General features: G+C 43.2%; 1 protein-coding gene across 4 annotated transcripts in view; it reads left to right on the top strand.

The window, feature by feature from the left end:
- The window catches only part of Ntrk3 (neurotrophic receptor tyrosine kinase 3), a 354,645-nt gene that overhangs the window by 290,811 nt on the left and 48,522 nt on the right, over positions 1–15,312 (top strand). For all 4 annotated transcript variants that reach the window (XM_036185374.1, XM_036185365.1, XM_036185355.1 and 1 more), the window contains exons 13-15: positions 503–633; positions 9,450–9,622; positions 13,078–13,321. In XM_036185374.1, the coding sequence (XP_036041267.1) occupies positions 503–633; positions 9,450–9,622; positions 13,078–13,321 (548 nt within the window). The remainder of the gene's footprint in view (positions 1–502; positions 634–9,449; positions 9,623–13,077; positions 13,322–15,312) is intronic.

Below are 15,312 nucleotides of genomic sequence, written 5' to 3'. Positions count from 1 at the left end.
GGGATTAAATAGCTTTCCCAAACTGAAAACAGAAAGGATGACATGGAATCAGGATTCAAATCTGATTCTCAACACCATCCTGGCAACCTTGGTGTTTAAAGAGCTGCCAACAGCTCACTGGCATCGCTTGGGGACTTGCTAGGGATGCAGATTCTCAGGCCACTGGATCAGAACCTGCATCTTGCCAAGGTGCCCCAGTTCATCTGCAGTATCACAGGAGGTGGAAGCAGCCTGCATTCAGTAACATCACTGATTCATGTCCATCAGCTCTGGTCCTCATCTCAGAAAGCTGAGGTGTAGAGTAGTCAGCAGCCAGTCTAGCCGAGAACCATGGTTTAATTCCATGTCAGACTTCACCCATAAAGAAATTACAATCTCTATGCCCAAAGTGGGATGTGAACATTTGGCCATTCCCATTGTTGACTCAGAAGCACTGTAGATTCCTGCTGTCCTGATGGATGACAGAGTCTGACTGTCTGTCCCCTTTGTGATGCTTCTACAGATGTCCAGCACATCAAGAGGAGAGACATCGTGTTGAAGAGAGAACTGGGTGAGGGAGCTTTTGGAAAGGTCTTCCTGGCTGAGTGTTACAATCTAAGCCCCACCAAAGACAAGATGCTTGTGGCAGTGAAGGTAAATCCTGGGGCATATGGGCAACCAGGACAGGGCTTGTGGTGGCTCTGTGAGGTGGAGGGCCATGGAGAAGGTGGTGTTGAACTGGTCTCAGACTCCATTGGGGACCCTTGGTCCAGAGTCAGTGAAGCTTCCACTAGACCAAACATGACTTGGGTTTTACAACTGCAATATGTAAGGGGGCTATACCTGGGGACAACTTCTGCCTGTGAAAGGCTCTGACTGAATGAGGATCTTTGGGTCACTCTCTTCAGTGAGTGGTCATATGTCATTTGCCCTAGACAGACATTTGGCCAGGTCTCTAGAGCAGAGCTGGATGGAAGGGGCTGTTGGATGCGTTAGAGGAATCCCATTTCAAAGGTAATAGACATCACAGGGATTAGAGGGAGATAGGGTTGGGGTGGTCACAGAATTAGCACCTGGAACTGGTGGGTGAGGTGGGGGGATACATTCTAAAATTCCTGCTATGACATCTGAGCATAGACCCCAAGAATACATGCAGAGGGCAACTGCAGTTACAGAAGGACCTTTAGCCATAGGACTGTGTGCCACTGAGGCTCCAGGCAGGTTTGCAGCTGGGGATGGATTGCTGGAGAAGTATGGAAGGAGCTTTGTTCCCACCACTGCCCTCCTCCAACCTGGTTCATCAGAAGGCCTTCTCTCCACAGATTAGCGTTTGACAGGTCTTGATATGTTCACCGAACAAGTGTCAGGTGGATTCTCTGAGGCCTGGAGCCATAACTACACAGTCAGGACAGTGAAGTGGCCCCCTTTCATACTCCAACATGGTCTGAGGCCATCCTGGAGTTTGTATGATGTTTCAGAATGACAGATGGCCATAGAGATGGAAATGAGAGACATGGCCACCAAGAAAGATACTCATTAGGACCCCAGAATTACCCCATCTTTAGTACTAAATAAGCCTGATAGAAACTCCATCATGAAGGAAATGTATGTTTCTTTGACTTTTGGGTCTCTGCACCTATAGTCATTGGTGTCTGTCTGTAGGTTGTCTCTGGCCACAGAGGGTGAACCATCTGACAGATACCAACAGTGTAGTTCAGGGTACCATCTGGCATTGGTGTCAGAGTGAGAGCTTAGATACAAATCCCATATCCTACACTGATCAACTACATGGCCTTGGGCAGAACATAAGGTGGACTTTAATTTTCCACTCTGAATGATAGGTGTAATAATATCTCCAACAAATGCTGATGACTAAGTAAATGCTCAACAAAGAGCAGTGATTTTTTTAATTAACTATTTATTCCTGATGCTGACAACACCAATGTATTTAGGCACATCATATATTTAGGCACACTGAGCTTTTATTTACTATAAAGCTTACCCATATTTTTTCCTTTAAAGGACCAGAGACTAAATCTAAATATTTAAGTGCTGGAGCTGTGTACTGCTGCATCTCTCAGCCCTGCCTGTGCAGCGGGAAAAGCGGCACAGACATCACATGAACTATGAGTGGCTGGTTTCCAAGACAGATAGATATTTTACAAAAACAGGCATCAATAGCTGATATCTGCTTTAAATATAAGTACCTAGACCATTATTCTACATAGGGCTGAAGATTATTGTTACTGTACATTCTTGGAATGAACTTGAGTGTCTTGGACAAGGCTGATGGAGGGGTTTCTAATTCTGTCTTTAACATCTGTGTCTGCCATGCTCTGTTATGTTTAATGGATAGAATGACACTCATCTACTGGCTCTCCCAGTGTCTGTCTGGGAAGTGGCAAAGGAACCAGATTGGGAATTTTCAACGGGAGATAAAGCAATGACTGAGAATGGGTCTTAGTCAGGTTTGTGGAGTGTCTGGCATAGAGGCACTTGCCAGAATGTGTGATGCAGAAACAATGTGTTTCTGGTTGCATCCTTTCCAAAGGGACTCCTTTTCCCCATGGGTTGGGGAAGCTCATGAGTGCTCTGGAATTTGACACCATTTGTCAAGCAGTGGAGCTGCCTAGCCCAGCCGAGGCCCTTGGAAGAGTCTCAGGTTCTTCAAGACCACCCAGGAGTGGGAGTTTCTGCTCTCTGTCCTTTTTGTATTCTCGTCTGTTGGCAAGCCTTTCTCTTGTGTTCTCATGTTGCTGCAGGGCAATTCTGTACTTGTGGGGGACACTGGCAAGCATAGACCAAGATTAGGTTTCCTCAAAATTGGGTGTGGGTTTTCAATCTGTTGGTAAGTTTTTTTGTATTTTTTTCCCCAGCAGTTAATATATAAACAAGGGTGCTTGCAGTCTGCTGGGAAGCCAAGCAGACACCTGCAAAGTACATGGAAGACAGGATAAGACAGAGTATAGTCTGTGTATAAGCAAGACATTAAACTCCGATGCTCCTAGGCATGCAGGGGGACAACTTCTCAATACCCATCATAAATTACAAATATATTTAGGCAGAGCTATTTGTGGTAGGTAGCACAAGCCTATAATCCCAGTACTCAAGAGGCTGATTTAAGAGGATTAGGAATTTGATTCTAGCCTGGGCTATATAGTGAGATTCTGCCTGGAAATAACTAGATAGATAGATAGATAGATAGATAGATAGATAGATAGATAGATAGATAAAGCAAGCAAGTAAATAGTTGTTCATCATCTCCTAGCCATGTATTATGTTAAAGAGCAATGCCTGTCTTCTTGGTGAGACACTTTCTTATTTTATACATATTATATGTGCAATATATATACACATACATATAAATATGTATGTATACATATACATGTATATACAATATATACACACACATATATATGTATGTATACATGTGTATATATACACATACACACATATAAATATGTATGTACACATATATGCATGTGTATACACACACATATATGTAAATTTTTCCTTTCTATTTTCCCTTTCTCTGTCACTCTGTGTTCTGTCCTGAGAAGTTCTCAAGGCTCTTCCAGTACACAGTGCATTCCTGTACTTTAATCTGTTTGAATTTTTCTGTCTGTGGAGTATTATTTTTTTAACTTCAGTGACCATGTGGTTTATTTCCAAGACATCTGATTGTTCCTAATTTTTATTCTTTTAGCTTTATGTCTCATTTATCTTTGTTTTTATTATCTATATTGGTGTTTTTTTCTTTTTCTTTTTCCCTTTTTGAGATGGGATCCTACTATGTAGCCCTGGCTGACCTGGATTCTTCTAGGTATCCTAACCCAATCTCAGACTTGTGGTAATCCTCCTGCCTCTGCCTCCCAAGTGCTAGGATTATAGGCATGCAATACCATGCCTGACATACATGTATACTGATCATATTCTTCACTTATTTGCATGTCTGTTTGCCATGTATGTATACACAGTATCTGGATGTGTGGAAGTCAGAGGACAACTTTCAGGAGTTGATTCTCTTCTACCACATGAGTCTAGGGGACTCAAGCCATATCTTCAGGCTTGATGACAAGTGTTTGTTTCCTCTAAGCCATCCTGCTGGCCTATATATTGTTGTTTTCATAAGAAGCAATTATTTCTTCATTTTCTTGGAAAATGTCCTTATTTCAAAATAAGTATGGGTCTGGTCTGCAGGAATTCAAGTTCCTGTTTTGACAGTTTCCACAACTTGGATTTAGCATGATATTTCTTTTAATACATCTGAGCCTCAGCATTTGGATTTCTCTGTAATTGGAGAGTTGTTTTGATCTGTGTGGAGTGTTCCTGACTCCCAGTTATAGTGATTTAAATTGGAGCAAGAACTGAAAGCATATTTGTAAAACTTTCTGAGGAGAGAATCTCAGGGTTTTGGGGTGGTGGTCTGGTTAAGTATTTATATTTATTATTTACAAAGTTTAACACAAGATGTCTCAACTTTTATACTGTTGGCAGAGTGGGATAATTCAGTGTTCGTAAGAGCTCTTGATTTCCTTGTATAGTGTTTAGCAGCCAATTTTGGTCTTTGTCCAGTAGATGCCAGCTCCCATTGTGACAAACAAAAATGCCCCTGACATTGCCCAGTGCCAGCAGAGCATGGAGAACACGCTTAGCATTAGTCAATACACCTTCAGTAAAAAGGAGTGATCTCAAGGAACTACAGGCAACTGAGGAAAGATGGGAGTAGAAGAGGTGATATTACCCAGAGAAGAACATGTTCATTGGCCATCCAGTGCCAAACGGTCAGCCCTAAAAACATACAGGCAAGTAACATTGTATGAACTCAATAGGTTGTATTTGGGGATATAAATGTACATACATATGTATGTACATACATACACACACACACACACACACACACACACACACACACACACACAAGAACAGTTGATGAAAAGAGAGGCTAGGATGTGAAGGAGAGTGGGGAAGGGTATATGTCTTTTGTGTAGAATTGACTTGCATTTCATTTTAGGTAACACATGTGACAGACAGCCACAGGACAATGGTAAATTATTGATAGAGCTAGATCCTGCTTCCTCATGGTCTCACTGCTCCTCTTCCTTCCATACATGGAAAGGGGCTTTTTAAAAATCTCAGCTTTTTACTGTTTTCTCGGTTTTCCAGATGATTTTTCTCCCACTGCTGACTGGTTTTAGTCTTTTACCTTTAGCACATCTTGACAAAGTATTCATCCTGGGATCTATGGAAACTGCCTGCTTCCCACTCACACTTAGTTGTTTTTCATGATATATCATTGTATTAAGCAATCACATGATCAAGTTTAACTCTCATGAATAAATTTGTGGATAATCATAGTCAATTCCTGGTAAACTCCTCTTGGAGACAGAAGCATCTCTGTAGGTGACCAGAGGTGAAGGTTCAGGGTCCCAGGACACCAGTCAGTATGCTCTGCAGAGTTGATGGGCAGTACCAAGTCAATGGTCTAATTATATCTCTACAGCTCTGTTGGAAGTCTTTAAGACCAAGAGGACATCCAGTGAAAAGGTCCTGAGGCAGATAAAAGCTCAAGGGTACAGAAAGGCCAGGGAGATTGAAGCACAATTAATGAGGGGGACATGGAGTTGGGGCAAGGAAGTGGAAGAAGATGGGCCTAGCTGACATCTTCAGTCCATGACTGTTAAGAAGTTGGGATTTCATGCTGAAGACAGTGGGAAACGAGTGATATATGAAAAAGGGGCATTGTGTTAATGTGGTGACCACCCATCTTTGTCCCCTGTCACTCTGTGAATCTTTACAAGGGGGAGGGACAGTGGGTGTTTGAGAGACTAAAATAAAATGATTTTCACAGTGAAAACTGGTTGGCTGTACATGTATGCATGTGAGTGTATGCTTGAAAACCTATGAGCGTGTGTATTCTCATATGCATGATAAAATGGGTTTCAAGATATTAATGAAATCTCAAAGATAACATTCCCTGAAGTAGCTTCTCCCCACCAGAGAAAAGGCAAATGCAAGTTAGCTGTTGACCAACATGAAGATGTCAGCTGTCTGGGAAGGGTTTGGGCTGTTGAGCACATCTGTTTCTACCTTATCTTGTCCTAGTGAATAGCCCAGCTGAAATCCTTGCTCAGGGCTGGAGTTCTCATAGGAGCTTGTGCATGTGGAGAACAAGACCTGAAGGGAAGTGTCCCTTATACCAGAAGGGAAAAGAAGACAAGGAATTAGTTTCCAGTTCTCATTGCCTGTGCTTATAATACAAAGCACCCAGCCAGGAATGTCCCTGACTTTCAGGCTCCATGGCAAGACCCTCTTCCCTGTGCCAACAGCTGGTGACTATGATAAGCATCAACTTTGTCCCATGCCACTTCGTGGTGACCCATTTTGCAGTTGCCCAGCAACTAAGGAAGTATTGGATATAGAATCCCATGAGCGGGGCCAGAGAGCTCTTGGCCCAGTTTCCCTCCCCATTATTCTCCTGTCATCTCTGTCCCAATTGTATTAATCCCTGGGGACTGTGGCCACTGACAGCTCTGGCCCCCAGTTGCTACACTCCTCACTTTGACAGTTACATAGGAACTTCAGGTTTGACCCACCAGCTGGAAAACCCAGTGTGAAGGAAGAGGGAAAGGGTGTGGAAGCCGTGGAAACAGCAGATGCATTGTGCCCCATCTCTCAGGAGGAACTCTGTCTGCCTTGCAGTTTGGGGTGCCAGCCTGAGGGACAGACCCTGGGCTGCTACTGCTCAAGGGCTGAGAACAGAAATATCCCATGGCTGCCACTGATGTCGGGGCTGTGGGAGAGAATGATTTAAAGAGATGGAGAGAGGCCATTTGGCTGCCCCCAAATCTGATCTACTTTTCTCTCCCATAAATCCAGTGTTCACATAAATCCTCATACTCTCCCATCCCACCCTTGCTGGATTTCTCTGTTTTTTTCCCCCACCTCTTCCTCATGAAAATAAATGAGTCATACTTGGTCATCTTGTGCCCATGTTTTATCCCTTGTAGCTCAGGGCTGTGGCAGGGAGGTGGATCACCAGAAAAGGTTATTTTTCCCATGACACATTGGCTGGCAAGTCTTTGTTCTGCTATCAGGTGGCCATTCCAGATATTCATGGGTCAGAGCTGAAGCAATCATCACATCGAGTTATAGGTGTTGGGAGTAAGAGTTGTGGCTCAGTTGGCAGGATTCTTGTCTAGCATACACAATGCCTTGGGTTCGGCCCTCAACAGTGCATAAGCCCAAGCATGGTGGAGCATGCTTGCAATCTTACAACTTCTGACGTGGAAGCAGAAATTCAGGATCATTCTCAGCTATGTAGCATAAAACCCTGTCCAAAAGCAAAAAAAAAAAAAAAAAAAAAAAAAAGAAAAGAAAAAAAAAGAATTAGGTCCGGTAAAGTAACTTTTAGTATTTTTGTCAGTTGGCCATTTAATTGAAAATTCTTTTCTGTTGAAATCTTTTACATTTTGTCAAGAAAGGAAGGTGATGCTGGTTGAAATTGGGGTGGGGCTTCAGGTGAGGAAGCCACACTTGTTTTGATGGACCTGAAGGCACTGCTACTGAAGTCTGGGGTACTGTGAATCTCAGCAAAGGATTGCTCAGGTCTACTATGCTTCCCCTTATTTCCACTGTGTGAATATGGGCTGGTTCTCAAACAGGCTCAGCTTCAATTTCTCCAGCTACAGAAATGTGCAATGGGGGAACTAAAGTGGTAGACAGCTTTTTCATGCTAAGCATCCATCATCCCTGATTTGTGGTGGCTACTGAGAGGTTGGAGAGGCATACTTGGTATATCCTTTGCAGGTTCATGCCACTGCAGTTTGAGAATAAAAAAAAAAAAAAAACCTGTCAGATTTCAACCCTCAGGGCTACAGCAGATAGAGGAAGATCTCTGGCTAGGGAGGCCTTGTGGCACTTCCATGGCTGGCCATTTTGTCTGAAACACCAGGAAAGGCCAGACATGGAGCAGAGAGACTTCAAGCTAGTCTCGTAACTTTAGAGTCTCAATGACTTGAGATCAACTGGCTGGTTTTATCCTTACTTCTTGATAACCTAGTGGTTATGGCTTGGTGCATTTGCCTTATGACCTTAAGGCAGTTACAGGAGGTTCACCTATGTAGGCACACCTGCATAGGCTTCTTCTCTAGCATAGATGGTCTTTTCTTTGAACACACCATCCTTTGTTTTAGACAATATTGCCCATCTTTAGGATGGCTGTTCTAGACTTTTTTTTGTAGTTGTGATAAGCACCATGAACAGAAGCAATGTGTAGATGTGTAGAGGAAAGGCTTTAATTCTTCTTACTGATGACAGTGAATCATGGGAGCCAGGGCAAGAACTCAACTTCAAGGCAAGAGCTTGAAGCAGAGACCATGGAGGAGGATGCTCACTGGCTTGCTCCTAAGCTCACATGCAGTTATTTTCCTTACAAGACCAGATGCCTAGGGATGGCATCACCCACAATGGGTTGGACCTTCCAGCATCAATCAACAATTAAGAAAAATGCCACACAGACACACCAACAGGCCAATCTGATGGAAATGATTCTTCAATTGAGGTCCCCTTCTTTCTGGATGTGTCAAGTTGACAACCAGGATGAGCTATCACACTAGTGCTCTGCTTCCTGTCTCTTGTATGTACTAGATATCTTTAGTTTTGGTATCATACTCCCCTTCTGATGCTGAAAACCCCACCTTGGTGTTGTATACTCTTTTTGCTTTATTTGTCTTTATACAATAAGAAATGGTGAGGTTTGTACTTCCCTCTGGGTCACACTTGAGCTTGAAATCCCTGTGGGACAGAGTCACAGCATCTTGGTAGAGTGGCCCCCATGGGCTCACCACCTCACCCTGCATTGAGACTTAGTCACTGTTGACCTGGTCCTGTGTGCATCTAAGGCTTCTATCTGTCAACTGCAGCCCTACCTCCCACCTAGAGCTTCTACTAAACCTTTGGTTGGAGAACACACTGACTAGCCAAGTGCTACCTCTCCTCTGTCAATGCAGCCTATTTCATCATTAAGACACAAGGACTCAAAAAGATAGCATCAGGGCATTGCCTGACTTCTAGAGTGTGTAGTGATTTGCAAAGATAAGGCAATTGGGGTGGTGCTGTTCAGTTTACTACACCAAAGGGGCTTCTTCCTTAAAGGGAAATTTATGAACAGGGGTCTTCCAGGTCTTCCATCTCATAGCTTTGTTCCCTGCCATTCATACTGAGGGAAGCTTGGGGGTGGATGATAAGCATGGGTTGAAGTCCCTGGCCTGAACCTGGGATATGGGGTTCTTCTTTGGTATGAATCAAAATACTGAATGAAAAGGGCTTCAACAGTGTGCCTCACCTTTATGTTTTAAAATAGATTATATGCATTGTGGTCCAGTAGGATGTGGTAACAGGTTTCACCAGCTGAAGAAGATGGCTCTCTGTCCTCTGGTTGCTAAAAACTGATGTTGTGTGGTTCTCAGGCCCTGAAGGATCCCACCTTGGCTGCCAGGAAGGATTTCCAGAGGGAGGCTGAGCTGCTCACTAACCTGCAGCATGAACATATTGTCAAGTTCTATGGGGTGTGTGGTGATGGGGATCCACTCATCATGGTCTTTGAATACATGAAGCATGGAGATCTTAACAAGTTCCTCAGGTAAGCAAGAATGAACATGTTTCCCCCCTTCCTTAGTCCCACTGAGCCTTTGGGGTTTTCTATGTGGCCAGAAGTCATACTTGCTACTGTGAACTCAAGTCTGAAGATGGCAAATCAAAAGCACTGCCCTTCTCTTCCTTTTTCCTTCTTTTCCATCCCCTCTGTCTGTCTGTCTCTCTGTCTATCTATATCTAAATCAATCATCTGTCTATCTATTTGTCTGTCTATCTGTCTATCTATCTATCTATCATTTATCTATCTATCTATCTATCTATCATCTATCTGTCTATCTATCATCTGTCTATCTATCTATCTATCTATCTATCTATCTATCTATCTATCTATCATCTATCAGTCTGTCTATCTATCTATCATCTATCTGTTTGTCTGTCTATCTATCTATCTATCTATCTATCTATCTATCATCTATCTATCTATCCTATGTTTTGAGATTCCAGGTGTGTATGCCTGTGACTAGTTTATGTGGTTCTGAGGATGGGACCCAGAGCTTTATGTATGCTAGACAAGTACTTTAATAACAGAGCTACACCTCTAGACTTAACCCTTTCATTCATATGTTGCCTCTTTTCTAGCTGGACTTGGGCGTTTGTATCCACAGTGAGACACCTACACTTTTCTTCTTGGCTCCCAGATGAACTGAGAAGAATAAGGCCTGGGATATATCCTGTGAGGATCCCAGGTTGAGATTCACAGCCCTGGTTTTAGGGCTACATGCTCTCTTACCCCAATGTGGCAAATTTCTTAAGTGTCTCACTTGCTAAGTGAGATTAGTATGTTATAGCCAACCCCCTTCCCCTACCCAGATACTTTTTAATGATGAATGTGAAGTTATCAAATTATAAACTCATCAGAAAGCAGAGGTGATTGATAAAGAAAGGACATTTTGTATTTAGGTAAATTCTACTTGTCAGCATTCAGACTTTGAGAAAGGAAAGGGAAGAGTCAGACTTGGCAAGAGTCTTCAGATATCTCCTTATGAGTCAGGTTTCCAAGTAACTGCCCTAGAGATACTGAGAAAACCCACTAGATTCTCTAAGTCTCTGGAACTTAAGTTCATAATAAAATTGATTCCTGGAGGACTCAGCCCTCAGCATAAGAGAGATGGGGGCTTATCTTAATTATAAATGAATAAAGTTATAGCTGCTTCATGGAGTTGGTGTTAGAAGCATTGTGTGGCAAGGTGTATATAATGCCTGGATGCACTTTACAGGCAGCTAAGTACTGAGCCAATGGTGGCTATTGTAAAAGTCACTACTATTCTCATTACATTGTAAGAGCTATGAATCAAGAGCTTCTGGATGCTACCTTGTCTCAGTATGCAGACTCTCCCTCACCTTGTACTTCCACTCTTCTGTCCCATTTCACATCATATCATATTCTCCAGAGATATGGCTGATACTCCAGTACCAAGTGCAACCAGAAGGGCTCAACAAAGCTCCCAGTTCCCATGTATCTCTTTATACCAAAGAAAGAGGAGGAATATAAAGCAGAGGAAAGAGAAAGGGGGAGAATCAGGAGTAAAGACTAGGGCAGGAAAAACACAAAATTATAAGAAAAGAAAAGAAAACAAAAGAAATAGTGTCTTATCATTGTGGTCGACTACTTGACAAGAGGCCACTTAAGGGCAGGGGGATTGATTTTGACTCACAGTTTGAAGGGACGCAGTTCATCACAGTGGAAGACATGGTGTTGGCACGTGAGGTCGTATCATATCTGCAATTGGGAGTAAGAGAGTTTGGACCAGAAAGAGTTTGGGTTATAAGTTATGTGATACCCCCATACCAGTGACCTACCTAAGTTTGCTCCTCAAGGGTTCCTCACCTCCTAGAAAAGCTCCATCTGTAGAGACCAAATATTCAGATACATAGTCTCTGAAAAGCATTCTGCTTTTGAGCAGTAGCAGATACCCATGGCAAGAAACACTCTACTCTGAATTATTCACCCCTTGATTCTCCATGGCAGGAATGTAGGAAGAAATTTAGTGATACTTTTGTGTCCATCTTTAGAGTCTCTTCTTGAAGACAACATGGGGAGTCTGTTTAAGTTAAGGTCAACAGTCTCTCCAGGTATTTTGTGGCAACTACTGCCCAGAATCCCAGGGGATTCCCAGATTCTCACCTGTCTTCCTAGGTTCTGTTAGTCAAGACCAAGGTTTTCCAAAGCTCTAGGTTAAAAGCCTGGGTCACACCAACTGTTACTAGGAGCTGGCTTACAGACTGCTCCCCCAAATGCCCCCCTTGAGCCCTGGGGTCAGTTCTGCCTGCTCGCATGTTTCCTGGTTGGTGGAGTTTGGGACTGGCAGGAGTGTGTCCTGGTATACTGGAGTGGGAACTAGCCTCTTGACAAATCCCCAGCTAGCTGATGCAGCTGCTTTCCTAAGGAGGGAGGGGGCAAAGCCCACCAAAGATAATAAACAGAGTGTGTTCCTATTTAATGATGCCTTTCAGTGGAGATTGGAGAAGCAGTAAAGCAGGCTGGGGCCTCACTGTACACCAGGGCTAGTTGGTGCTCCACTTCATAAATAAGGGCCCAGGGTGTGGTTATGGCTCATTGGGCTTTCTGCAGGAAAGAGTGAACACTAAAAGTGACCGATCTGACAGGGCAGGGTGTTATCATAACACGAGACAGGCTTGAATTTAGCATGGAGGGAGTGTTGGGCTCCCAATGAGTCAGAGGTTTGCTTCACTCTGCCGTGCTTTGGGTGTTGTGGAGTGGTTAGGAGTATGGAGCAAGCCCACTTGCAGCTAAAGGCTGGGGACTGCCTGTCAGCAGCATCAGCACTGGAAGCTTGTCAGAAAGGCAAATGAAGGAACACTGCATAGCCAACCAGAACTCCAAGGGGTGAGGCCTTAAGATCTCTTTAAAATCCTTCTTGATGCCCCTTTTGGGAGCTTCTGCAGGACTCTCCCTTATAGTCATAGATAATAATTCCAAATATGTCTCTTGACTACTATATAGGTATTCTGAAATATCTAGGACCTTGGTTGAGCTTTCTAATCATTTTGTGCCTCAACTTAAGAAAATCAGGGTAGAAAGATTAAATGAATGTTTTTAAAACTATCAGAATAGCTCTGGGCATATACACATAGTAAGGGTTAGTGGTAACTTCATTAATTGTTCTATAGTAAGTACCTAGCACCCGGGAAGAACCTATGTGGTAGTTAGATAGTGAAAGAGAAGGTTTGTCCTCTGTTACATTTGAGTACATTTGTGTTTTATTAGTGGGGATTTTATAGTTTCACCCATAGCCACACTAACTTGATACGATTTGGGAAGATAGAAACCAGCATAGGTAGCCAGGAAAGGGGATTTCCTTCATTTCTGCAGGATGTTCCAGAGCAGTGAAGACCACCCAGACTTTGCCTTTGATCCGTTGAGTTCTCTCTGCTCCATCTTCCTTCCTCCCCACCCCCCACCCCCCTGCCTCCTTGTAGGGCTCATGGGCCAGATGCGATGATCCTCGTGGATGGGCAGCCACGCCAGGCCAAAGGGGAGCTAGGGCTCTCTCAGATGCTCCACATCGCCAGTCAAATAGCCTCGGGCATGGTGTACTTGGCCTCCCAGCACTTTGTGCACCGAGACCTAGCCACCAGGAATTGCCTAGTTGGAGCCAACCTACTGGTGAAGATTGGTGATTTCGGCATGTCCAGGGACGTCTACAGTACTGATTATTACAGGGTAAGGTGACTTTCCCAGCTGCAGGACTCATTTGCTGAGCTAGTGCCTTGCTTACATGTCTGTCATTGTCCATTAACCCTGTCACTATGGTGCACATGTATGCACATGCATGCTCACATACGCACTCAACAGTTATCTTTCAGCCACTCCTGCATCTTGGCATATCAGCTTATTATTATCATGGCAGGCCATTCCTCCTTCCTCTTTGACATTAGGTAGGGCTTTTCTATACATTGTAATAACCTGCACATTATGTTTTTACTGAATCACTGTTCATTCTTTGTGTAAACAGAGTTGAATACCTATAGCTATATGTTCAAATGCACACCCAGACAGTCTAACTTGGTGCTACATCAGTATTCCATCCTATCCCCTGATGTATCCTTACTCACAACATGTTTTATTCTCTGAAATAATCTCATGATTATGTGAGGGTGATCTTGTTTCTAAAGATAGATCTTTCTGGAAAGCAAAAGCCAAAGTGAACTAGAAGTGGCTAGTATACTGTTAAACTTAATCTTACTGGCTTTGGGAAATGAGAAAATAAAACACCTTGTCAATTTCTCACTTTGGACAAAGCATGGCCCTACAGAAAGGCTGACTGTGAGGAGGTTTCATTTGCATTCAATTACCTGTCTCCTGCTACAAGATCTTATTTTACTCTGTGGGGAATCTCCTCATCATAGAACACTGAGTTTTTCTATGTTATTATGGCAAGGCTAGAGGTGAGTGACCATGAATATCACTTTTCTTAGAAAGAGAAACATGGGTACAACTTGATGCCCACAGATGGGGTCATGTCTGCAAACCAATTGGTACACACCTCCTTCTGCAATAAGGAAGATTTATATTGCCCATAGTGGCACTCACCTGTGTTCTCCAGAGTTGGGAGGTTGAAGCAGGTGGACTAGAGTTTAAGGCCAGTCTACACAGAGATACCTTGTCTCAGAAAAAAAAAAGGAAAAAAATTAAAATAAAGAATACTTACTTTGGCAATTTGACTAAGGCAGGAGTTTAGATTTGTGATATAGGAGACAGAAGGACAATATTGTGGATCAGAGAATGTCTTCATCTGTGACACTTGAACAATATATCATAAACCATGGAGCCTATGATAATACAAGAATATTTCTCCATGTTCCAGAGGCTCAGGCAGCTTCCATGTCTAGTGAAGGCTGGCTCCATGGTTCATAAATGGTCTTCTTGTTGTGTTATCTCATGGTAGATAAGACAAAGGAACTCCCTAAGGTCCCTTCTGTGAGATCACAAAATCTAATGAAGGCTAATGGTCTAATGACCTCTAAAATTTCTACTTCCAGTCCTAAGGACATTTTCCTGCTAAGAATCAAATGTTTGTTTGATTTTGGGGATGAAAAAACATAAACTTTCAATTTGTAGCAGGAGAATGGAAGCCAATTGTTTAGTCATGGTAGCAAACAAGTAACCACATTGTGAAGTCTGATGATCCTGTTGCCTGAGCTTGGTAAACCAGGAGGCTGGAATTCTGGGCTGGCAAGGACATACTTGTTAGATTTATTTGGATACTCTTGGTGATGTTGTGGCTCATGATTGATCACTCAGGTATCGATACTGATTTCTCAAGGAACTTCACTTTAGGAACAGTGCAAAAGAAAGTGGAATGTTTTAGAAATGCCATTTATGACTGCAGAGTGTCTTGCATGGTTCAACCAAAGGATGGCAAATGATGTACTACCATGAGCACACAGGAGGCTAAATAAACCAAAGCTGGTGAAAGCAGAATGTCCCCAGGAAACTGGCCAACTTTAGCCAACCACACTACCAAGGATCCCAGACACAGGAAGGGGAGCATGGTGTAGCATACCCACAGGCTGATGGTCAGAGAAGACCTATCAGGATGTGCCAAAGCACAATCTTTAGCATCTAGACCCTTCTCCCCACTGTGCATATCCAAAGCCTGGATGTGGTTACTAAGCAGGTGCATGGGTCATAGAGCCTAGCTGAAGTCATTT

The sequence above is a fragment of the Onychomys torridus genome, chromosome 1 (assembly GCF_903995425.1).
Source record: "Onychomys torridus chromosome 1, mOncTor1.1, whole genome shotgun sequence".
NCBI classification, from domain to species: Eukaryota; Metazoa; Chordata; class Mammalia; order Rodentia; family Cricetidae; genus Onychomys; species Onychomys torridus.
The sequence above is the reverse complement of the archived record's forward strand: the minus strand, read 5'-3'. Positions and strand labels throughout refer to the sequence as shown.